The sequence below is a fragment of the Cygnus atratus genome, chromosome 17, assembly GCF_013377495.2.
Source record: "Cygnus atratus isolate AKBS03 ecotype Queensland, Australia chromosome 17, CAtr_DNAZoo_HiC_assembly, whole genome shotgun sequence".
NCBI classification, from domain to species: Eukaryota; Metazoa; Chordata; class Aves; order Anseriformes; family Anatidae; genus Cygnus; species Cygnus atratus.
The window spans coordinates 13,891,365-13,916,372 of NC_066378.1; the positions used below are offsets into that span (position 1 = coordinate 13,891,365).

A 25,008-nucleotide genomic window follows, 5' to 3' on the forward strand; every position below is an offset into this window, starting at 1 on the left:
GTGAGCAGCAGCAGCCCCACAGCCGCGCTCAGCAGCTGCCACCTCGAGGTGAGATCCCTCAAGAGCTGCCTGTGGCTGCCAGCGCTGCCCGGACGCCAACACACCCCTTGCTAACAGACCCCCGAAACCCCCCAGCTGCAAGCACAAGGCGGCAGCGCTGCGGGCCGAGCTGCGGGGCCCAGCTCCGGCTGCGGGCCGGGGCCGGACCGGGCCGGGCTGGGCCAGGCCGAGCAGGCCCTGCCGCGGCCTTAGCAACCGTTGCTAGGGGCGGTCCGTTCGCTAAGCGGGCCCCCCGCTCCACTTCCGGCGCACCGCTCTCGCCGTCCGCCCCCCCCCCCCCCCCCCAGCCCGCGGGGACGGGTTCCGCGGCGGGGCGGGGGGCGCTGAGGTGGGGGGGGGGCTGCGGGCCTGGGGCGGCTCCGCCAGGTCAGGACCGGGGCTGCGGGGATGGGACCGGCACCGGCACCAGCACCGGGCCCGGGGGCGGGGGGAGCCGAACCCTCCGCGGTAGGCACGGCTCGCCCCGCCTCGCCCCGCGGAGCCGCTCCCTGACGGCGGCGTCGTCGTCGTCGTCCCGCTGCAGGTGCGGCGATGAGGAGCTGGGGCGTGCTCGGGGGGCTGGCGGCTGCCCTGGCCGCCGGTGTCTACGTGCTGTGGGGGCCCATCGCCCAGAGGAAGAGGCGCCGGAGAGGTGCGGCCCCGCTCCCGGCGTCGGGAACGCGCTCGGTTCTGCTTTCGGCTTCCTAATTCCTTGCTCCTGGCTGGGGAGACGGTTGTGGCCCTTCTCCTTATGTTTAGAAACGTGACGCCTTAGGAAACCGGGGTTGAACTGTTGACTTCTGTTGCTGTCGTAAAGTATTCCCTATATAAACTGTGGGTTTTTTTTTTAAATTAAGACTTATTAGACGTATGTTTATATCGCTTTTGTGATAAGCTCGTTACCGAGCTGCTGCAGGTAAAGGCTTTGATTTTATTTTGTGCTTTGGGGTGCAAAATACCTTCTCATTGACATCGGTACAAGGTAAGTGAAAGCCTCTCGCTAAGCGGAGTTGTACAGACATGCCCTGTGCTAGCCCTTGGCGAGGTTTTGGCACGGTGTGGTGATCCCGGCCTCCCCAGGCCCCGCCGAGGCACAGCGGTGACCCCGGGGCTCCCAGCACTCTGTCTGTTGGGAACCAAACGTTTACAGTTTTAAATTCCTGCTTGTACAGTAATTTGCAGATAATCCTGAAACTTACTGTTGTTGATATAAATCTATCCCTATCAGGAAAGTGAGTATTTTTCAAACAAAAATGTAGAAAGACTTGTGGACTGGTGGAACTCTCAGAGACCACCATGTACATAGCTATGGTATGCTGTCATGCGTATGGGAGTCTTCTAATTTTCAGCAGGTGCAGGCACTAAATAGATTGAAATAATTTAATTTTAACATAATTTTAATACCTAGTGGAATACCTGCAGGTGAAAATAGTAAAGTTTTCCTAGGCTTCATCGTGTAAACGCTTACATATGTATTTGTAGGGCTCGTACCTGGCCTCCTGAACTTAGGAAACACCTGTTTCATGAACTCTTTGCTGCAAGGCTTATCTTCATGTCCGTCTTTCATCAAGTGGCTGGAGGAATTTACAGCACAATACAAGACAGAGCAGAACCAATCCACCGAGCATCAATACTTGTCACTCACTTTGCTGCATCTCCTCAGAGGTACTTTAACCTTCTCATGTTGTGATAAGCTAAGAAAATACTTAGCATAGGTACTCTTTGTAAGCTTTATTTCCTAAAGGAAGGAAGGTCAGGTGGTCTCTCATTCCTCTCTTTTTTTAAATTTCTACCTATTAACTTTGAACTCATTGACCAAATTCAACCAACTTTCACATACAGGTAGAGATCTAAAAGGTATTTTTGTACCAAGCCCGAGTAATATAAGGCCCAACTGCATGTGTCCCTGAAGCTGTTTGTTTCCCTGGCCAACAGCTGAAAGTTTCAGGTCTTGCTTGACTCGCCTGGCAATCAAGAAGCAGCGGCTAGTCAAGCATCCTGCACCCTGTTTGGAAGAAGCCATTTGCCTGCAGGTCGAACAAACTGAGGTAGAGGGCAGCAGGGGTGCTGAAAACATGGTTATGGGACCCATTGCCACAGGCATTTGTTGTTCACAGAATATTAATGGTGAAAACAATATAAAAATGGTTTCAGTTAAGTAGGAAAATACTATCACAATTAGATGGGCACTCAGAAATCTATACACAAGAACATTAATGTATTATAATACAGTTTAAGCATTTTTTCTAAGCCTACTATTTTGTCAAAAATACAGACTATTAAATGAAATACATTTTATGTTGGATAAAATTTATCTTTTCATACAGTGTTAATATTATTTATTCTCTCTGTATCAGTTAGTTGAGAAACCTTTTATTTTGCATATGTATTAGATGAGGAAAACATGCAGTCTGTTACACTGTCAGGTGAGAATGCTAATTAATACATTCTAGTTTGATTGTCATCATTTATCTGTCTTAATCAAGAATAACTTTGTGGTAATCAGTTACGCCTAAGTACCATAAATCCCAAAATAGAGAGATCTGTGTTCTAACCATTCTTTGTGGCACTTTCTAACATTTTAAAATGTAATGTCTTTAGCTTTATCCTGTCAAGAGGTAACGGAAGATGATGTCCTGGATGCCAGCTGCTTATTAGAAGTTTTAAGAATTTACAGGTGGCAGATCTCATCATTTGAAGAGCAGGTGATTACAAAATTCAAGCTAAACCGCCTGGTACACAGCTTAGATAAGGAATAAAAGAAAACTGAAGCTATAGTACTAATAACACTGGGTGTGAAATCTTTGCTGTAGCAAAAAGTTTGCTTTAAATAGTGAAGGAGAACAACCATGGGATTAATGAGTGGTGCTTTCAGTTTGCGTATATATTTGTCATGGAAACCCCGTCTGCTTCAAAACTCATACTTAATTACACCAGATTTGGTAAAACGGAGCCAGTAATATTAAAACAGAAGGCATACAGCCCTAGCTTTGCTGTATCTTAAGGGTCTATGCTACAGTACCACCCTGCTGGCAGGGATGAGCTCTACTTCACTAACATTCCCAAATTCAGTCACATGTAACATACAAGATTTCTAAGCCTTGTTCTCAGTATTTTCAGCCGCTAAGTGAATCCAGCTGGCCCACGAACCGAATCAATTATCTCATTCACAAAATGCGGTTGTATCCTTCTTTTATGTTTCAGAGCCAAAACAAATAGCACAGATTTCAATGATGCTTTTATTGAAGCTCAGGGAAGCTGGCACTTGTACATCCATTCTTTTTCCTCCAAGGATTTGAGTACCTTTTGAATTTATCCAAAGCAGACTATTGTTAATAATGTGTGCTGTTGTGAAGTTCAGCTTCATGTAAAACACTTTTTGCCAAAATTGCAGTGGATGCGCAAATGATTGCTGTTAAGGTGTAAGGTGTGCTCTAAGCAGTAATTTTTCCTTTAATTGCCTAGTGCAGTGATGTAGTCGTGTGAGCATCAGTATTCCAGGTGTATGTTTGGATTTCTTTTGGTGTTGCTTTCTCTAACTCTTATGCCTCTACTTAATAGGATGCTCATGAACTATTTCACGTACTTACCTCTTCGTTGGAAGATGAACGGGATCATCAGCCACGTGTCACGCATCTGTTTGATGTGCATTCACTGGAGGTGACTCCTTTACTGATGTTATTTCATTGTCAGGAGAAGTTCCTATATCTCCTTGGCAGTCTGCCTAGATTCCTAAGCATGTCAAGTATAAGGTGTCTGTTTAGAAACTGAAGTCATTTTCATTACGTTTACAAAGCTCTTTACTGCTCTGATAGGAATGAATTATTAGGTCAGGCAAACAAAGGAATAAAAAAAAGTTGAAAGCAAATGTATTTGAGTTTATAGCAATCCCACTTCCACGTGGGTTTTTGCGTGCCTAAATCCACTGAATGTAGGGATTGAAGTGCTGGCACGGAACAGCAGTCCATCTAACCAATTTTCCTTATCTGTGAGACCTGACAGATGAAAGAGGTTTGAAAACTGCAGAATGGACTCTTATGGAATAATACATTTGGAGGTGAAGTTGTAGCTTATCTTGCAATATTACTGGTCAGCTTAATGCTGATAGAAGATTTGTATCTCTTTTTATCTAAAATATATACAAGGAGTCTATCAGATCTGTTAGGCTTTTATTTCAGTGCTCTCAGGCAGAGAATTCCATGGGTTAACTGTTCCTTTTATTAGAAGTGTTCTTTTTTGCCACTTAGAAGTTTATTGTTGTGCCAGGTTTTTTGGTCTTTCTCAAATATGATGACACTGAAATTCATACAATTGTTATAACATATAAAAGGCATATCAGGCATGAAATAAGAACATATTTAATACTTAAGGTTTTCTGAGTTAATCTTTTATCTTCCCCTGTAGCAGCCAGAAATAACCCAAAAGCAAATAAGCTGCAGAACAAGAGGTAGGTATTTTTTCCATCCTGAAGTATAAATATTAATTCATAGCGTATTCACTTTGCTTATTAAGGGGATAAGATTAATTGATCTTTGTCTTTATTGGACTGAAGAACATCTCCCCTTCAGCTGTAAAATACCAGTAGTTATTTGTCAGTGGGACAGAATGTGTTTTAGAGCAGTTACTTTTGTTGCTGTAGGTCAAGAAGGGGGAATTACAGTGATAAACATTAATGTTTTGAAAATAAAAGTGCAATATCAATTTTGTGTTTCAGGGTCTCTTCCTCCTGTGTCAAATCGCTGGAAGTCTCAGCATCCTTTTCATGGAAGGCTGACTAGCAACATGGTTTGCAAACACTGTGAACACCAGGTATAACAAAGTGTGTCTGGTAATATCTATACGTGAAAAAGGATGCCTGAGACTCAGAGTGCATTCTGAGGCGAAATCATCATCCCTTGTTTCCAGCGTAGCTGGTTTAAGCTCAAAGGTTTGCAGGACTGACAGCTTCAGCTGTTACTTTTCCAGGTACTTATGGCATTGGTGATGAACAAGAACGTATCACTAAACATACTGAAGAAAATGAAGTGTGATTCACTTTCTGGGGATAACAGCTGTCTTATCAGAAAATAAGTGTCTTACTACGTTTATTATCCGATATCACAGTATCATACCCGAAAATCCACTCACGTGGATTAGGACTAGCTATTCATTCAGCATGCAGTATTGAGACTGTACATGCAAAGGCAAATTAAGTTGCGGTCTAGTTTTCCAGAGTAAGGAGGTGAAGAAAATCTAGGTTAAAAAAAAATTACAGAAAATAAATCTCATTCGTAGATCAAACTATGAGAGTACATTTAGTACTTTCACTTTTCAGAAATGTGCAAACGAATTTAAGTGAGCAGGGGCAGCTTCAGTAGAAACAGGCAGAGTAGCACCTTGTGCACTGCACCGGGTATTTCCTAGCACTGCAGTGGGGAACGTGGGTATTCTTGACCCTATTCCACCAGATACACGTGGACAGCAGAAGGTATACATTTGTCTTGTGTGACAGTGTTTTGTGGTTGGTTGGTTTTGTGGGTTTTTTTTTTGGTCTGTTGTAGTCTTTTGCTCGCTGGATGTGAAATATTCTCTTGCAGAGTCCTGTGAGGTATGATACCTTTGACAGTCTCTCACTGAGTATTCCAGCAGCTGTGTGGGTATGTATCTGTTTCTGATGCGTGATTCAGCTGGTCCGTCTACTGCCTTGTCATCATAGCTTTATCTTCACTGGTGTCTTTTTAAGGTGCTACAGCCTGCGTAAATGAGCAGCTAGAGTTTATTTTACTGTCCTTATAAATGATCCTGTTGTGCTAACACAGTACCTTACCACGAATGTGTTATGCCAAATTACCAGTTAGTACAAGCCTGACTTTGACACCAGTAGTTTTCTGTTTCTGCTGGTGAAGTGTTTGGTCTTCTCGTCGTAATTTGAACAGACCAGATTGTACCCTAAGGGCCGTGTGTTTTTGGCAGCCTCAGAAGGTGACCTTCAAGTGCTCTGTCTCTGCAGTGATAGCACGCTATTACCCAATACAGTCTTTTAGATCAAGTGATTTCAACTAGAAATTGTTTTTGTTTCCCTTGGGCTTTGTGAAAAAACTTTAAATGACAAAACACTGTAGATTTCTGGGGCAAAATGTGCAGGACCTTTGTGCTGTAGCAGTTTGTTACCTAACGTCTGCTAGAGATTTATCTTTACAGACAAGAAACAACTACTTTCACTCATGGAAACTGACTTCTATCTCCAGAATATGCTCCTGGATAGCTAGAGGATTCGGATTCTGATACATCTTCTGCTATTTGTGTTTTATTTTATACCATCATTGAAGATAATGCCATTCACACTGGCAGCATGTAGTACATCGTACAAGGAAGCACAGGAAGCAGTGCCTAAACTCAATGAAATGCAGTATTTCTCCTGTGTAGAGGGACAAAGTGCAAAAAGTGACCCAAGAGGTGCTGGAACTTTGGAGGAAAAATAGCAACAGGCCCAGGAATTTGTGATTTTAAAATGCCACAAAAGGAGGCACGCAGGGAGTCAGAGCTACTGTTTATATCTACTGGCTGCAATGTTTTCCATGTGGAATCCAGCGTAAGGAAGAATCCCCACAGTTACTTGTATTATATGCTTTCTATACTCAGCCAGTTAGTCAGTTTTCTCCAGAAGCAAATCTGCAATTTTATGGTTCCTATGGCAGAGATTATGAAAATACTGTCACAGAATTAAATGGTACGTACCCTAAAACTACTGCAAATAATTTTTGGTGTTGGTTTTGTTCTAAGGGTCGTCCACTGACGCTGGATCACTGCCTCCATCATTTCATCTCCTCTGAATCTGTGAAGGATGTTGTGTGTGACAACTGCACAAAAGTATGTAGTTTTAATTTATATAACATTCTAGCTCAATTTCAAGCCTTCTGACTGAGAATTATGGCTTTGGTTTTCTACTTCTTATTTCATGACTAAAGCCTTCAGCCTGCCTGGGATTTCTTATGATAAAAAGGGAGTTACTATCTCACTTTTTTTTTTACGCTTTATTTATTACTAGTATAACAATTTACAAATGCTTTATTTGGATCTAGATAATACTTGAGATATTTTTTTGTTCTGGTATTTTTAAACAGTACTTTACAGGTGACTGCAGTTTGATAATAGAGATCCAAAATGGTTTGTTTGAAAACTAACAGAAGAGGCAGAGAACTACACATAAACCTGCAGACTGGGTTTGTTTTCTAAATGCTCATTTCTGCTTAATTTTGTGTTAGAACTGTGATCCATTAGGATAGACCAACAACTCTTGAAAACGTTCATGGAAAATTGTATATGCAATTAGTGAACTGGGCATAGCTCTTGACAGAAAGTTACTTTTGTCTACAGTATTATGATGTGTAATTAGGTACAACAAGTAATCAAATGGCTATTTTTCCCTTTGATTGCAGATTCAGGCAGAAGGGACTCTGAATGGACAGAGCATAGAAAACCAGAGAACAACATTTGTTAAGCAATTGAAGTTAGGGAAGGTGAGGCAAACTAACCCCCAAATCTGTTTTGCAGTCTTATTAAACAGTATTTTCTTTCTTTCATCTGTTTGCTTCATGTCTACTTCTTGGTATTGCACTTTAATGTATTAAACTTAAAAAAAAAAAAAAAAAAAAAAAGTTCACTTGTCAAATATTTGTAGTCATTGAGACCTTGCTTCAGCAAAGCATCAACTCTGTAGCTTAAAGAATGTGAATATTATTTTATTCAGCAAAGTGTTTAAACATGAGTTTGGCTTAATTGCAGTTCGTATGTCTTGCGTTAATTCTTTATTTTCTTGGTAAGTAAAGTGATTCATATATAAAATTTATTTGTATGGTATTTTGCAAATGTACATTTCAAAGAATTCAAAATGTTCTAAATACTGATGGTTTAAACAATAGAATACGGTGCTAAACAGCAGGTACAATTTATATTAGAAGCTCTTGTTTCTTCTTGCTTTGTGATCATATAATGCAGAGGACAATAGGGCACTGGTCTGTAATTACGAGCCTTAGGTGTCGTTAATAATATGTACTTATTGACAAAGGTTAGCCCTGGCATGACATCGAGTGTCAGATATTTGTAACTAATTGACTTTTTTTCACCATGTACTCTTACTGTGCAAAGCTATTACTTATGTGTTAGCAAATGTCTTGCCACAACTCACTGCAACAAATTCCAATCCTCGTTTCTGCCTCACAGATCAACAAGCTAAATGATATGAGCTTTTTAGGAACAAGAACATATCTTTGATTTACTTTTTTCTTCTGCCGTTTGGAGAAAATGATTAACCTGAGCTGTCCTACTGCCTAGTGAACAGCAATGGCATCATTAGAAATCTCAAAATTTGTGAGTTTTTATTGTGACTCACAGATACTACTGCAATAAGTTTAATGCAGATAGAGTAGATGAATGCATAAAGAGACAACACTTCATTGATTTTTTTTTTTTTCCTTATCCATTAGACTTACCCATTCCATAAGTGTGCTTTTAACTTTTAAGAGCTGTTTCTCTTCATTTAAAACGTATTTCGGCTTTCCTTTTGTATGGAACTTGGCTGAAGCTCCCTCAGTGTTTATGTATCCATCTGCAAAGACTGAGCTGGTCAAACCAAGGCGCACCCCTGAAACGTCATGAACATGTACAGTTCAGTGAGTTCCTGATCATGGACATCTACAAGTATCACGTTCCTGTTCATAAATCAAGCCAGAGTGATCTGAATCAGAAAAACTCTGAAGAGACAAAGCCTGGAACAAAGGGTGGGATAGCAGTAAAACCTTCAGGTATTTATTTTGAAAGTAAAATAAGTCAGGTATTTCTCCATTTCAGTGATAAAACATCATCTGATGTGCAGAATGTCATTCTAAGAGCAGTATCTTTACTTAAACTGTGTGAAGAGGATGGGTAAAAATCCCTTTCCCAGCAAGTAATAAGATATCCTGTTCCAGGCTTACAGTTAAGTTTTAATTATTTAATTTGATTCTACTGGATATTAAAAAACATAGAAACAAACAAAAGCCACATAGTGAAGAACTTACATGTTTTAGATCCAAAGGACTGATGAACGTTGCGCTCAGGAAGTCCTAGTGATTAGCTTGTTAGTGATCTCTTCTGAGGCTTCAGAACAGGCACAGAAAGAATGCTTCGAATGGTGATTTCTTAGAAAGCAACTTGAAAATCTAGCTGTAGTAAGTCTATGACTTAGGCAACTCGGGGTTTTTTACTTATTTGGGATTTTGTACACATGGCCATTTTCACGTGTCATATCCAAAGACAGTGGTAATTGTTTTTATATTATACTCCTCTCATTGCTAAGGGATTGTGCTAATGTAGCGAGTCGAGCAAAATACTTTCACAATACTTTTTAGATACAGTAGAAACAGAAGCAGTTATGAGCAATCTTAAGTTAAATTACTGAATGTCTCCTCTTTTTTGCAGATGCAGAACAGACACATGGTACTAAATCGCTCATTATGAACGGTGCCTGCTCCACTTCATTTTTAATGTCCTCGGGAGCTTTTCCACTCGCTGCATTCCCTGAATGCAGGTAAGTGAGAAATGTGTACCCTGTTTGTATTTCTGTCTGTTCAAATTACGTATTTCTTTATTCTGTCTTTAGCAGAAGGCTGTGTAGTCATAGCATTTAACATCTGCCCTAGCTCCTGTGCAGAAATTTTTTGCTCTTCTCTTGGCCGATTTTTTGTGGTTGTCTTTTGGCTCCATTTCTCTGCTCCTAGAAAACGGAGTATAGCATATTACAAGCAAAATTCAATCTCCTTTCTATGATTCATGATGCAGCAGTCATTCTTCTGAATACCCGTATTCTTATTCTTATTGTTTTTCTACTACCGCTTCCTTTTACTTCTTCCTCTTACTTTTTTATAATTACTACAAGAAATTCTTAGAAGTCTTACAAATTTTTCTTTACAATTATTTTTAACAAGCTCAATTTAAGTTGCAGCTGCAATGATTCTACTTTGTAAATCCAGTCTTGATGCCTCTGCTGATAATCGCTTTTCTTGGCCTTTGAGAAAATTCACTTGTTTTCATGTCTGCAACCAATGACAGTTAGTTCTATAATACTTCTTCTGTCTCCCATTGCTTATTATTTCCATGGGGAACGCACTTCCTGCAGTCTCTGTAGGAAGAGGAGCCTGGAAGCGTTTTGTGCCAAATATTTGTTCTGAAGACAGTTGTAGAGCAAGTCCTTGCAAGTACACCCATTGTCGTCTGTGGATTACCTGACACAACTTTACCTCTTTTCAGTTAAAAACAACATCTTTCTAGAATAACTCTCCTGTTCAGTCAGTGCTGTAAGAACTAAACAGTGGCATGTTGGTACGTCTGATGGAAAACATTGCTGAAAAATTCAATCTGTTACATTGTGCAAAACGTAGTAGCCCTCTGGTGCATTAAACTTTTAAAATGAATGGTTTGGTTTTCTCAGCAGAATAAGGCAGCACTGCAGCGAAGACTTAGTATACTGAGAAGTAATTGCAAAGCAGCATGTCTCTGGCAGAGACATCTATTTGCTCCAAAAAGAAATTGCAACTGACGAGAAAACACGAGAGAGCCTCTTTAGGTACATGTGTGATCCACGAGGTCTGGTGACCCTTTCCTTTTTCTCATTTTTCCTTCAGTTCCCCGGTATACCTTTACCGTCTGATGGCAGTCGTAGTTCATCACGGAGACATGCATTCTGGACACTTTGTGACTTACCGCCGCTCTCCACCTTCTTCAAAGAACCCACTGTCTGTCAGCAATCAGTGGTTATGGATTTCAGATGACACAGTTCGCAAAGCTAGTTTGCAGGAAGTCCTTTCTTCTAGTGCGTACTTGCTTTTCTATGAGCGTGTTCACTCGAAGGTACAGCACCAACGTTTGGAGCTGAGGGCTGAAGAATGATTGAGAGCTGAAGGAGGACAAAAACTGCCAAAATTCCTCTGAGATCCTCATTGCACCTCTTGTCTGTTATGCAAATAATCCACCACAGGCCCTTTAACTTTCCCCTCCCTCTGTGGCAACGGCTGGCTCCTGTGGGAGTTGTTTTGTACCAAAATTACGCTACCCAAAGTCGGTCTGCTAATGTTGTGCAGTCCAAAACGTATTTGTATTACAGAAGCATTTATTCTGTTAGGTGGTAATTTTGTCAACATCACAGCTCTAAAACACATTTCAAACAGACTTCCCAGGGCCATATTCCCTATTCTGACATGTAAATTTTCAAAGGGAGATGCTTTTAATCCTATACATTTCACTGCAGACATTTCTGAACGAGGGAGCCCCAGAAGCAGCGGATGGGAAGCTACCGTTATCAAAGGCAATGACTTGAGAAACAAAGTGCCTTGAGCTTATTTGAATAGTTAGGTTACCATTGTCTGAGTCCACTGCATGTCAGTTGTGTTCTGATAAATGTCTCAAGATGATGGGATGAATTACGAACAAACAAGATTTCTTCTGATATCACAGCTAATGAATAAAACAAGGCATCTCTACGTAATAGGCACAATCCAAAAATCTATTTCCCTCTTCACTGTTTTCCTAAGATTTCAGTTCTTTATACATCACAAAAATACTTTTACTGATTCAAACTGCAGTTTCCTTTTTCCAGGAGAAAAGATCAAATTCTTTTATCAATGAGGAGCTGACGCCCTGATTTGTTGCCCTGTATCTTTGCTCTATAGGTGAAATTAAGAGACGGAAACTTTTGTTAGCAATCAGTATTGTAATTTCCTTGGTCACTATGAAACTGTGAATCCTGTTGCTTGTAGTATGGACTACAACTTTTAATGCCGTTACTTCAAGGCTACTGTAATTGGTGTTCTAGATGCGCCCTTCCTATTTTAATGTTGCAAACCATCATTTTCCATCAACCCTTCACATATACGTTGTCAGGCTTACAGCTGAGCATTAGGGCTTATACTGGTTGTGACTGTGAGCTAAGATATATAACAGCCCAAGCATCCTCGTTAGAGTATCTGCAAATGAATCAGGACTGATGGGCGCTTGTCTGGTAAAGTAGTCTGGAAAGACTGTCACTGCGTTAGATATGCAGCTCTCCACACAGAGAGAGACCTGCAAAGTACATGGAAGTTGTACTTTGCTGCTCTAGATTGATGTGTTTAAAAAAAATAATCCCAAACAAAGCAGGAAAGGAGAAGCAAAAACTACTTTTGACTTTGTAAATTATCGGGAATAAAGTATGTAGACTGTTTTTAGCTCTCTTCTATCCTTGTAGCTTGGAAGAAAAAGACTGATTTCTCAGACTAGATGTTTCAGTGTATAGCAGCAACTACGTTTTCAAATGGTAACAACTGTCTCAGTAGTTTTTAAAGGCAACTTTCTACTTCCTATATTGGCATCACTAGGTGAAGCTCACAGGCGTTCAAGTTCCTTAATGGGAAGCTCAAAACCAGCTAAAATAGGAGTGGTAATAGATGTACATGAACAAAGATTTACTACAGTCACGTTGTTCCAGAGTATGGATCGCAACTCCTTCTCCAGGTAATGTTCACAGTATATAAAATGCTCTAAGTCTACAAACATACTAATTAGAAGAAGCCTCCCTGTCTAGGCTAGGGCACCAGCAGTAGCATGGTTTTAACTTTTCTTTTTTAAATTAAGGAAAAATAACAAGGGGGAAAAAAGCAAACAAACAAACCAAAACAACAGGATGCAAAATGCCAAAAATGACGTGAACTAAGATCTAACAGGCTTGGGGAAGCTAAGAGGGGAGAGACTCCTCTGTTCTGGGCAGCACGGGTGTGTGGTAGGAATTCTGTAAAGCAGTGCTGGGGGTCACCTAAGAGAAAACATCCTGCAAAGCAGCTAGCTCCAGCAGGTCTACAATTTGTACCTCAAACGTTTCCGCTGCCAGTAGCATATATTCTGCAATACCTGTTCTCAGTAGGGTCTGTTTAGGGCTTTTAAACTCTGAATTTTAAGTTCATTCGAACAGGTCATTTTGTTTAGAAAGCAGCAATGCTGGAGGAGTCAGAACATGCGCGCACAATGGACTAACAGTCTTAAACTCATCAGCGTGACATAAAGAACAGTGACAGAACAGTGACATAAAGCCACGCACTACTGCAAACTTGCACCTTTAATTATTATTATTTATTTTTTTTTTTTGCGAAGAGCTGCTTTCTAGCAGGGACTAGTTTGAGTATGGAAGCATAGTTGCTGCGTGACATAATAAACTGCTCGCTTTCACTCGGCTGCAGACTTGCTCTGAAAGCTTCCTTGAGGGCTATAGAGATGAGGGTTGAATAGTCAGCATTTATTCTGGTTTTCATTGTTGGGAAGGAGTAGGCAGCCTTGGCTTAGCGCTCTGAGGAAGCTGGCAAGTGTCGGCGCCTCAGTCCTGGTCCTGTGCTGTGCTGGATACTCTCAGCCTACTGGGAGCATCGAAGACCTTTGCAGATGTTTGCCACCCGGCCTTCACTTTTTGAAGTCACTGGGCTCTGTGCAGGCACCTGAGGATCATCCAGTATTGTTCCTTGTTACTCACAAGCTTTCATGGTGGAAAAGGAGGAAATGTAGGTTACAAAACACCAGATAAGGCCCTCCCGGTGACATCTCTGCATTTGGATTCTTCTTGTTTTATTTTGTGTATTATTTAAAAATGTATGATATTAGAGTCAAACCACTGCACTGCTGTTTGAAGTTGCGTTTTCACTTCAGGGTATTTTTGTAACTGTACAGTAGCAATAAACGAACAAACTTAATAGAAAAAGTAGCTGTCCGCATGTGGTAATTTCTTGAAACAAAGACCAAACTCTAAGCCAGACCACATACAGTGTATGTGACAGAAGCAGCACTTCACATTCTCTGGGTAAAATGCATTCCCACAGCTTTCCACGCTAAATATCCCACTTCCTGGTAGTGGCAGAGGGTGGGGATTATCCATTCCAGACTGTCTGATGTGTTAATTCCATAGCCCTGCCAGACCTACTGCTGAAGGCTGCAGCCCAGCGCTATTCACACGTTTACAGCCTGGTTACGCAGGGACCAGTTCCCGTTCTGGCTCAGGACCTCGTGCATCCTCCTGTCCTGTCCCACCACGCTGCTGACCACAAGAACCTGGTCTTCCATGCAAGCAGACGAGGTAAAGCAACGGAGGAATCGATGCAGACAGGTCATCGTGACTGTACAGCATATTGTGCTCACTGTGTTTGTATCTTAGCAATCCTCCTTTCATGTTGGTCTCATTTGTATTTTATTTTTAAAAACAAGCAAAGTGTAACTCATTGACAGAACATATTAGAAAGTGTCAGGCAGTGCATACTGTCAGCTTACAGGCTCACTCTGAATGATCACACCTTGCACTTTATAGAATTTACAAACTTTCACCACTATCTCAACGATACAGAGTATTTCGATCTTTCTGAGCAAGCGGCCAGATTAAGATCAGATGAGAACAAACTTCCTCCTGACCAAAACAAGGGTATTACTCATTAAAAATACGTGTGTCAGCAGGACTACAGCAGCAGCGTACTGACAAAGTATTCTTGGTACTGCAGATCAATAGTTGCACTATTTATTAGCGAATTACCAGGTATACTATCAACTTTTCTGGCTTAATGCTTTGGATTGTCAAAGACTGTTTGAGGCAGAAACTGGCAGCCACACTGGGGAAGAAAACCTTCATTTTCAGAGTCTAAAGACCGGGTGCTTGGTCGCCGAGTATCTCACTTCTTGTCTATAGCTATCACTTTCCGAAACGTCAGGTTGATTCTCGGACTAAGCACCCTCTTGCGGACGGGCAGGCTGTGATACCAGTACACGTTGGTGGGGTACTTCATCATCAGCAGGCTGCCGTGGGCTAGCTGCAGCGTGACGGGCTCGATGCGGCGCCTTGCGTTTTTCCCTCGGGAATCACAGTGCCTAAAAACAAAGTCCCTGCAGGCTCCGAAGGACACAGACGCGATGGGGCTGCGTGGGACCAGTTCTCTCTCGTCATCTCGGTGTTCACCTATGTGGTCCAGACCGTCTTTGTACCTGTAAGCGGAATAATTAGTTCTTCTCCCAGTTCCATAAAATGAACGTCAAGCAATTTTTCAGTGATCTATTGACACTCAAGCGAGCCATTTTTCATTTGAACGACAAGCTGCTCGATGCAGTTGGACACCTGACGTACCTGTTAATGAGGACAAAATTAAAGTTGTGTCCCGTGACCGAGGCAACGCGGTCCCTGATGTATTCGAGAACTGGGATCCAGGGCTCGGGAGAAAAGGTGACCCCCGAGTACGTGTACGTTAGCTCGGGGTCTCCGTAGACTGCCTGCCTCCTGGGAATGCTGTGCCATTTGCCGAAGACGTGCAGCTTGGTCTGGTCGTCTGCTCAAACGAGAGGCAAAGGGGTCGGGGTTAGCTCCGCGCCCCGGTTACCGGGGGATGCCACCACCCCGGGATGTCACCCCCAGGGGATGTCACCCCCCCCGAGTTCCCGGGTCCCGCAGGAGGCAGCTGACAGCCGCCCACCTCTCTTTCTCCCCGCGGTGCCGCCGCCGTTCCCTCCCCGCTCGGCGGCGGCTCCCGGGCGCTCACCCGGCAGGTACCGCACGTCGCTCTCCAGCCGCCGCAGGACGCCGTCCGCCTCGGCGGGGCCGAACAGCAGCCGGTACTCGCAGCTCAGGCCCTGCCCGCGGATCTGGCGGCAGGGGGGCGGCGGAGGCGGCGGCACGGGCACGGACACGGGCACGGGCACGGGCACGGGCACGGGCACGGGCACGGCCCCCCCGTCCTCCCCCTCCCCCTCCGCCTCCTCCTCCTCCTCCGGCCGCGGCCTCTTCCCGCACCTCCCCGCCATCAGCGCCGGGTCCCCCGGTGCCACGAGCCGCGGATGCGCGCGCGGAGCCCCGCCCCCTCGCCCCGCCCCGCCCCCTCGCCCGGTTTTGGCGCCAATTCGCCTCCCCAGCCTACGCGGGTCCTGCTGCTGCCGCTCGCTGCCCGCAGCCCGGAGGCGCCGCCGCAGCTATGATCGGGCAGCGCACGCTGCTCTCCTTCTTCGGCCCCGCGCCCGCCAGGAAGCGCAGCCGCTCCCCGGAGCCCGGCGGCGATGCGGAGGTGATGGGGAGAGGGATGCGGGGAGCCGCTGCTGGGGGAGCACGGGGCGCTGGGGGAGGGGGGGTCGTGGGGTACCGGTGCCCCGGGGGGGGATGCGGGGGGGATGCGGGGCTCCGGCCCCGTCCCAACGCCGCGGTGCTGCCCCGCCAAAGGAGCCCGCGCTCCGCCGGTGCCCCATGGGCTTGGCGGGCATCCTCGCGGCCCGGTTGCTAGGTAGACTGGCCCCGCGCCGCTGCGGCTGGCCAATAGGGAGGAGCGGACCGTCTGCCCGCGGCCAATAGGAAATTCAGAGCGCGCGGGGGCCGGGGCTCGGCGCCGTTTTGCCGCGAAAAAGCCGCGTGGGGCGCGGACATCGCGGGACCGCCCTGAGCGGGGCGGAGCGGGGCACGGAACGGCTCGGAATGGCGCCCGGGCCCCTCCGGCTGCTCGGCCCGAGGCTGGGCCCGCTCTGCAGCCGCCTGCTCGTTCGCCGTTTCCAGGCCGGTGGTGCCGCCGCCGCCAAGAAGGCGAAGGCTGCGGGGAGCGAGGCGGGCGGGGCCTCGCCGCTGAGCCCGGAGCAGCAGGAGCGGATCCGCAGGAACAAGGAGGCGGCGCTGCAGCGGCTGGCCGAGCGCAACGTGCCGCCGGGCTTCGGGGAGAGCTGGCGGCGGCAGCTGGCCAAGGAGTTCTCCAAGCCCTATTTCCTGGAGGTGAGCGCCGGGCCGGGGTGGGGGGGGGGTCCCGGTCCCGGTCCCGGTCCCGGTCCCGGTCCCGGTCCCGGTCCCGGTCCCGGTCCCGGTCCCGGTCCCGGTCCCTGCTGATCCGCCTGCTCTGCCCGCAGCTGATGGCCTTTGTGGCGGAGGAGAGGAAGCGGCACACCGTGTACCCGCCCCCGGAGCAGGTCTTCAGCTGGACGCAGATGTGCGACATCAGGGATGTGAGTGGGGCTGGGGGGTGGCAGTCTCTGGGCGGGGGCACGGACACGGGCACGGCTGTGGGGTCCTGCGGGTTGTCCCGGTGTGGGCGCTGCTGGCTCACAGCACCTGCGGGTCCCGCTCTGTCGATCTCCTCCCACACCCAAGTTCAGTTTTGATGTTTTATTGCCGCCCGTGGGCTTTCCCTTAAAACTTCAGTGGGGCTCTTGACCTTATTTTTAGCGTTACCAGCATAACATAGTGCCTGGTTTTGCATCTTGTACAACTTGCCTTTTTCCACTATATTAATGAACCGTAATTAAAAAAATATATGTGACTGTCTTAGGTAATCCCCTTGGCAATAAGCTGTGTTTGTAATCGTGGATATCGCTGTGAATGTGTCGTAAAATTCAAATCTAAGGAAAATTCCTTGGAAAATACCCTCGTAGTGTTGTGGATTTTTGGAAGTTTTGGTTGTTTGTACTCAAAGTACTTCCATAATCTTGGCAGAAAAACTGCAGTGAGTTTAGACTTAGGTAGGAGCTGTGTTCCTTAACTTGTTTGGAGTGAGGTATGTCAGTTCTTTGGGTTTTTGTCTGCGTGTTTGTTTTAGGATAGAACTTGCTTGTAAGCTTTTTTTCCCTCTTTTGGCAGTAATGCTGATTGCAACTCAGTAATAATAAAGTTCTGCTTTCAGGTGAAGGTTGTAATCTTGGGACAAGATCCGTATCATGGACCTAATCAAGCTCATGGGCTCTGTTTCAGTGTCCAGAAGCCCGTTCCACCTCCACCCAGGTATGGCAGTGCTTAATTTGCAAAAGTACTGTTATTTACAAACTACTTATTCTGTTACTCATGGCTGCAAGTCAGATCGTTGACAGGGGATATGTCACAGCTGCTGAAACTTGAGTTGTGCATTGCCTAGAGGAAAGATCATTTTGAAGATGTGCATAATTCTCTGGAGATAGTATTCTGAAGAGCATGCTTAGACTTAAATTTACACTTGTGGTGCTGAGGCCTTCTCCTAAAGCGTCTAGCTAGGCACACAAAGAGGCCTTGTTGCCCAGCTGCTACAAACGGCTGCGTTATCTTAAATGATTAAATTAAAATCAATAATCTCTTTGTTTAGTGTAAGAGCAGTAAGTGGCGCTGTCTGCTCTTATCTTTAAACGTGCACTTCTAAGAGCACAGGTGTGTCTTAGTTGTTGGCAGTCAATTTATGACACTTGGATGCTGCTGGAAGTGCTTGCAAGGTTAGGACTTGCATGATAACTGGTAGGAAAGGCAAAGCTCTAATTTTCCCAGGAGGAGTAATAGTAACTTAAGTAGAAATTGAATAAAGATTCTGAGATACCTAATCATATAAGTTTTGCTGAATATCTAAATACCAGATCATTAGTTTGCTTCAGAAGCATAATTTTAAATCTCATTTTTCCTTCCCTTCCTGCCCCCAGTTTAGAAAATATTTACAAAGAACTGTCTACTGATATTGAAGATTTCACTCACCCTGGTCATGGAGACCTAACAGGGTTGGGCCAAGCAAGGTAAGTTAACTGAGATCCTAGGAACACCTCCAGTTATTCACCACTTCTCAGGGGAAGCAGGAAAAGGCAGTTAACGTGGCTTTGTTTGTGTGCTAGGCGTGCTCCTGCTCAATGCTGTCCTCACGGTGCGAGCTCACCAGGCCACCTCCCACAAGGAGAAGGGCTGGGAGCAGTTCACAGATGTGGTGGTGTCCTGGCTGAACAAGAACTTGGATGGTGTTGTCTTCATGCTCTGGGGAGCCTACGCGCAGAAGAAAGGCAGCTCTATTGACAGGGTACAGATTATTTCTCTTTTTTCTTCAGACTTGCTTTTTTTTTTTTTTTGTCAGTTGAATGGTGGACACTAGAGGGCAGTTTCCTTACTGAGTTGAGTTTTTCTCCCTGCTTGAACTCTGCTGTCAAACTTGTCTTTTTGTTCTAGCTTGGTCTTTGCCAGAATTAGGCAACAAAAGTGGAGCAAGTGTAACCTCTTGCTCTCAGAAGAGCAATCCAGTTGATGACCCAGACAGAGTATTTCTAGGAAGGGTCTTGTGAATAAGGGTAAAATTTGTTAGGATTACAGCAACTGAAAAAAGGGCTGGGTGTTGTTGTTTCTGTGCACAGCCCCTCCTGCCTCTGCTCAGTGGAACAAAAGTCTTTGCCTTCATGGCTGGGTTTTTGGGACTTCCTTTCTCAGTCTGATGACCGAGGAAATGTGGAGAGGAAATTACATCTGCTTGCTAGGAAGTGGAGCAGCCAGCCTCGTCCAGGGAGATAAAACCATGCAGATCTAACGAGTTTTTTTTTCCTTTTACCTTTCACAGAAGCGCCACCACGTCCTGCAGACGGTTCATCCTTCGCCTCTCTCTGTGAACAGGGGATTTTTTGGCTGTCGGCATTTCTCTAAGACAAACGAATTGCTGAAGAAATCCGGCAAGAAGCCCATTGACTGGAGAGCGCTCTGAGCTGCGAGCATGAGCTGTGGGGTCTGGTGGTCAGAAACAGCCCCTGTTTCGAGGGTTGTCTCATTTCTGCAGAACTTCTGCTGACCTGAGATTATTCTCCTGATGTTGTTCAAGGAACAAAAGACCTAGCTCTCAGATTTTCTTTTGTTTTAAGAGCAAATTTGAATGTTATGTGGACTGTTTGACTACTTTTTGAACAGATTTCAGCCTGGTTTGAAGCAAAGGAAAACAGTTCCATGTTAATTTGTGTTTGTTATGGTGGGAAAATGTTTGCTTGTGAAGGGATGTGAATTGTTACAGGTTAAGCTGTTCAGCTTTTGTAAATAACGCCTTGCCTTACCTCTTCCTCCTTAGCGTTTTGCTATGCAAATCTGGATTTCTTTTTTGGGGGAGTGAAACTAGAGCTGCTCTGATTCCCCTTGTGGGAGAAGACTTTTTTTTCGCCCCCCCTTTTGCTACAGATGCAAGATTTATTAGAAACACAAGTTCTTGGGGCTGTTAATACACTGTCATACGCTTTACTCACTGTGTCTGTTCTCAGGGTTTCAGGGGTAACCTGCCCAGCAGCCAAGGGCAGCCTGTGACCAACACTCCAGTCATGTTCTGAGCTTTTTGTTCCCAAAGGAAACATGCCCTTTAAAGGGGGAACTAAGGGTTTTTTTTAGACTGTGTGCTGTGTTAATCACTTGGTTGACAGGTAAGCTGTGATGACGATGAACCCTGGGGTGATCCTGCATGGAGTATACCACTGGAGCTGGATCACTGGATGTTCTGTAAAATCAGAACATAAGATATGAAAGCGGTCTCACAAAAAAAGCTCCTGTACTGAGTGGGGATTTTCCTGCAGATCTCACTGACAAATAACTGCTGATTTCAACAGAAGTTTTGTCCATCGAGATTTGCCAGTTGATGGGCTGAAGGTTTCAGATCAGATCTTTTAAGATTGTAATACAGAGATAGTTTTGTGCTTTGCCCTCATAGAAGTAAAAAGAGGGTTCTAGCCACTGTAGAAAATAACTCATTGTCACTCCAGGCAGAAGATGAGGACTTGTTGCTTCTGGGTTTCCAGTCCAGCTTTGACTTCATACTTTCTTTTAATGAAAGTGCCTTGTTCTGTACTCAAGTTTTTATAGAATACCCTTGTAAGCCTTTCTTTTGTATTTACTCTGAAAGGTAACACTAGTCAAGTTTTCAAATGTGTTGAGGTTTGTTTGTTTTCCAGATTGTTTTTTTTATTTTTTTTTTAAATAAAAACTTCTCGGTTTATGTTGTGCTGTGATCTGATGTGGTTAGAAAGAAGCTGTGGGGGGCTTGGGTGAGACCTGGCTGGGGGCTGCTGGCCAAGGGCTGGCCGGGAGCTTCTCCTTGTCACCCTACGCAGGCCCGGCACCTTTGTCCCACAAGGATCGGGTGTCGCCGCCTCTGCTTTCCACTCTCTCCTCCAGCAGAAGTTTTCCAGGCGTGCTAACAGGGAAATATTTCAGCTTGACGTTAGCGTCACGTGCGAGCGAGGAAAACCTAACGCAGGCTGTGGGGGCCTGAAATGTGAAACCCCGTGGGCGGTCAGGCGATGCCCCCAGCCTGCAGGCCCCGGGGGGGCTGGGACACGCGCTCCCCCCCGGCACACAGCGGTCACCCAGCCTGGCGAGGGGACCAAGTGCCACCAGCCCTGATAAACGTGGCCAGGGCGGCGTGGCGGGGCCTGGCCCGGAGCTGAGGCCCCTCAGGTGGCCAAGTCTGGGTTTGGGCTCGTCCCGGGACGCCAGGGGCTCGGAGCGATGGTGAGTGACCCCCATTGGGTTTTGTGATGCAGGGGGTTACATACAGCTGCTGCTGGGGATTTCGGGGGGGTGGTGGCATTGGGGACCCCCTCCATGGGTACATGCTGAGCTGTGAACATGCTGAGCTGTGAAGTGGGGGGGGCTGCCTTGGGGACATGAGGGGTGCACGGAGGAGCCCTGCAGCCCCTAGGATGGGCTCTTTCTTAATAATAAACCAACAAAATGAGCATTAGTGCTGAGTGTTTGTTGAGATGGAGAGGGGGAGGTCACACCTCACAGGAAGGAAGCACGGTGGTTCCCCCCTTCCCCCCCCCCCCCCCACATCAACAGTTCACAGACCTGATTTTTTTTCGGTTTAACAGCCACCCTGCCCTGAGGACCCAGCGTGGCTGGGGTCACCCGTCGCCACAGGGCTGTTGCTACCCTTGGGTGACAGTGGCTGGGGGGGCCGGGGCCACCCCCTCACTGCAAGGCGCCCATTTTAGCCCCCTGGGCGGCAGCCTTCAGCTGCGGGGTGGCTTTTCCCATCCCGACAGAAGAGCAGCGCCGCTGCTGCCAAGGTGCTGGTTTTGGAAGTGAAAAAGCAGCTCTGAGTGCTGGCGGCTGAGGTGGGGAGGGGTGGGCTGGGTGCTGTGGGGAGCACGGGGAGGGTACGGGGGGGCTCCCGTCCCCTGGCTGTGATGGTTGGCGGTGTCGGAGTTGCCGCTGGCTCCGGCAGCTCGGAGCTGGGCGGAAAGGATCCCCTGATGGTCGAGCTCAGCCCGTGATGCAGCAAAACTGCTCAGGGAGCATCTCCGGCTTCTCCCCAGGGCAACTGAATGGTGCTGGTGGCCGTGCTCCTGCTGATCCTCACGCTGCTGATCTGCCTCAAGATGTCCAGCTCTAGCCCCAGGAAGGAGGAGACGCCCGAGCAGAGCCCAGCCCCGCTGCCCCCCTCAGGGCCAGCAGCACCCCTGGCTCAGCCAAGCCCCCCGGCACAGCCAAGCCCCCCGGCCCCAAGCCTCCCGCTGCAGCTCGGCAGGGCTGCCGCGGGGGAGCAGGAGCAGATCGCAGTGTACAACCCCGCCGCTCTCCGCCGGCCGGCCTTGGCCAAATTTGTGCTGGGCTCCTTTGATGAAAACCCCTCCGACGATGAGGTGGTGGCTGCAGCCTTCAGGGTGGGCGGCCGGCGCAGCAGCCTGGCCGGCGCAGGGGGATCCGGTGCTGAGGCCCCCGCCGTGACCGCCTCGTTGGAGCCCACCGTTGGCATGAGGTACGATGTGAGGGGTCGGGAGCAAAAAGGAGCGGTTTCAGGCCAGGCAGATGCTTTTTGGGTGGTGCATTTCTCCAACCTCGGGGCCCTTGTTGCTAAAAAAAAACACCTGCAGGTGCTTAGCAGATCACCACACTGATGTCCCAGTCCTGCCCCCTGTGCCTTTGGTGCTGCACAAAAAAACCTGATAATAAGGCTAACAGCAGCATCCTGGAAAGAGGGGTGGATGTGTCTGAGAGGCCGTGAGTGACAGCAGTGTCATGCACCTGGGTCTCCAGCAAGGATGTCTGGAACGGGGTTGCTTTTTACAGTGATTTTGGATGTCAAGAAATGGGTTGGAAACCGCTTTTTGTGTGTGTGATGTTCCTTTAAGTGCAAACCCCAGCACTGAAGCCAACGTACCAAATTTCTGCTGTTTTCTCTTCCTCTTTTGTTTTCCTGTTTCTCTCTGTCCCTGCACCACCTCCCCCGTGCATTGGCCACAGCTGTGCTTGGTGCAGGACGGGGGGGGCACTGGGACATGGGGGGGTTCTTGCATAACCAGACGAAATTGGTGTTGGTCTTGGTGCTGAGCCTGGGGGACAAGCAGCGGGTGCCGCTGGCATTTGCCCTGCAGCCTGGGTGCCTGTTTTGTGCACGAGCATCACTGGCTGCATTTGGGGGGGGGGGGTAGGTCTGCAAATTAAGCTGAGTCCTGTGATGGGGCACTTGCATGTGCACTTACCCATGAACTTGCACGTGCAGTTGCACTTGCACATGTATTTGTACACGCACGTGTTGCCCTGCGCCCTTGGGGCCAGGTCCCACGGGGGCCGGGTCCCGCTGCCAGCCCAGCTGCTGCAAGCACTTTCCTTCTTCTATCAGGGGGTTACACTGATGTGCCCCCAGGGGTTCGTGGGGTGCTGCTGTGCCCCCATGCAGCCTGGCAGGCTCGCTGCGGCTGTCCCCGGGGCTGCCCCAGAGCAGCTGGAGGTGCGGGGCACTTGCTGGTGGTTTTGCTGCGGTGTTTGGGAAGGCAGCGAAGCCCTCCTGCCCATCCTCTGCCCTTGCAGCCATTCCAGATAAATTATTAAAGGAAAAAAAGTAACACTTTGGTGGTTTTACTGTGTGATGAGTTGATGAAAAGCAGGTGAGCCTTATTCTGTGGGTAGTGCCCCACTTATTCTGGCTGAGTTACAAAACCAAACTTTTTTTTTTTTTTTTTTTTAACCGGAAGATGCAGGAATGGGGGAGCTTTTTTCTCTTGTCAGTACCGAGTTTTCCAAAACATCTCTTGGCTTCTCAAACCTCAGTTTGAGTAAGAGCCTAGACTGACACAAGCCCGCAGGAGCAATGCTCCGTGCCATTTGTGCAAGGGGACAGGAGCCGCTGCCTGCTGGCAGCACACAACAGCTTCCCAGGCAAACCCAGCTGACGACAATTATAAATAACTGGAAACAAAGCATTGCTGCCCGGCTCCTCCGCTCCCACCACAGTTAAAAATAAAAGACCTTTGCGGGAACGCATTATGAAAACCGACAGCCCTGCCGCCGAGCTCAGCCAAACGGTGTCTTCTTGTTGAGCTGGGAGTTTGGAAGGTGTCAGGCACCGCCTTGCTAGTGGGCCCCGCTGGTTTTCATCTGCGCTTTAACATGGGAGGAATTTTCTTCCGTCAGCACCTGAGGCACGCTGGGGAGGCGGTTGATGCGGTTTGCAGGATGGCACGGGTGCGTTGGCGCTGGTTTGCAGGGGGCTCGGGGCTGCGGGGGGGAAGCCGAGCTGCTGAGCAGCAGGGGGGATGCCCTGGGAAGCGATAAATTGATAACTTTGTAAAATTGTGGCTATTCGTAAAATATCCTGAGTGTATGAAGGGAATGGGACGTTTCCTGACCTCCCAGGGGGTGTCGGCATATTTCTCCTTAAAATAAACGTGCTGCTAGTGTGAAATCTGGTCATTTGGGGGTGCTTGTCCTTCCCCCTTCACTTCTTTGTAGCTCGCTCTTGGAATTCTAATCAAAGGTCCAACGTCATTAGGCCTGGCTGGGTGATGAGGGGAGAATGTGGATCTGGTAATTAAAAGAGACAGTTGCTTAAAACTTCTGGATGGCAGCAGGGAAGTGTATGGCAGTGCCGTATGGCTGTGGGGGCACGAGGGTCGTCCCACTGCTGAGCCCTTGGGGCTGGCCCGGCCACCAGCACGGCCCCCCGGCTGCCCCCTGGGGCTGTGGGCTGGGGTGGGAGACCAGGAACGGCCCCGGTGCTTGTGGAGATGCCTTCAGGGGAAAACTGTGCTAGGGGTGAGTCCTGCTGGTGGTGTGGTGCGCCTGGGGAGTTATTTCGGGGATTTCAGGGCCACGGAGCGGGCAGGATGGGGTCTGACCCAGTACTGACCCGGGGGTGCTGTCGTTGCAGACTGTGCAAGAGCAAATCCCCAGAAGAGCTTTTGGGGAAGGAACACCACGCTCCTTCCAAGCCTTGCTCGCAGAGCGCTGCCTGCTCTTCGCCCTCC

The 25,008-nt window shown here is 47.2% G+C and overlaps 3 protein-coding genes across 4 annotated transcripts; 2 read left to right on the forward strand and 1 right to left on the reverse strand.

Moving 5' to 3' along the window:
- The first annotated feature begins 415 nt into the window (after positions 1-415).
- Positions 416-12,252, forward strand: USP30 (ubiquitin specific peptidase 30). Of its 2 annotated transcripts, none has more exons than XM_035565764.2 (12): positions 416-691; positions 1,522-1,704; positions 2,641-2,744; positions 3,601-3,699; positions 4,444-4,486; positions 4,754-4,848; positions 5,616-5,675; positions 6,802-6,888; positions 7,458-7,538; positions 8,603-8,822; positions 9,478-9,586; positions 10,680-12,252. In XM_035565764.2, the coding sequence occupies exons 1-12, from the start codon at positions 592-594 to the stop codon at positions 10,942-10,944; spliced, it is 1,446 nt and encodes a 481-aa protein (XP_035421657.1). In that variant the 5' UTR covers positions 416-591; the 3' UTR covers positions 10,945-12,252. The 2 variants fall into 2 exon arrangements, with proteins under 2 accessions (XP_035421657.1, XP_035421658.1); XM_035565765.2 differs by having other exon boundaries at positions 532-691; positions 4,447-4,486.
- A 1,981-nt stretch (positions 12,253-14,233) lies between these two features.
- ALKBH2 (alkB homolog 2, alpha-ketoglutarate dependent dioxygenase) lies at positions 14,234-15,756 on the reverse strand (the record flags this gene model as incomplete). The annotated part of the gene is made up of 3 exons (XM_035565701.1): positions 14,234-15,039; positions 15,179-15,377; positions 15,588-15,756. Coding segments are annotated over 3 exons (678 nt in total), but the record flags the coding sequence as incomplete, so codon positions are not given.
- Positions 15,757-15,986: 230 nt separating this feature from the next.
- On the forward strand, positions 15,987-20,740 carry UNG (uracil DNA glycosylase). The gene is given in 8 exon segments (XM_035565768.2): positions 15,987-16,106; positions 16,586-16,795; positions 16,927-17,022; positions 17,697-17,794; positions 18,454-18,526; positions 18,528-18,543; positions 18,640-18,818; positions 19,347-20,740. Coding segments are annotated over 8 exon segments (903 nt in total). The 5' UTR covers positions 15,987-16,016; the 3' UTR covers positions 19,488-20,740.
- The last annotated feature ends 4,268 nt before the right edge of the window (positions 20,741-25,008 follow it).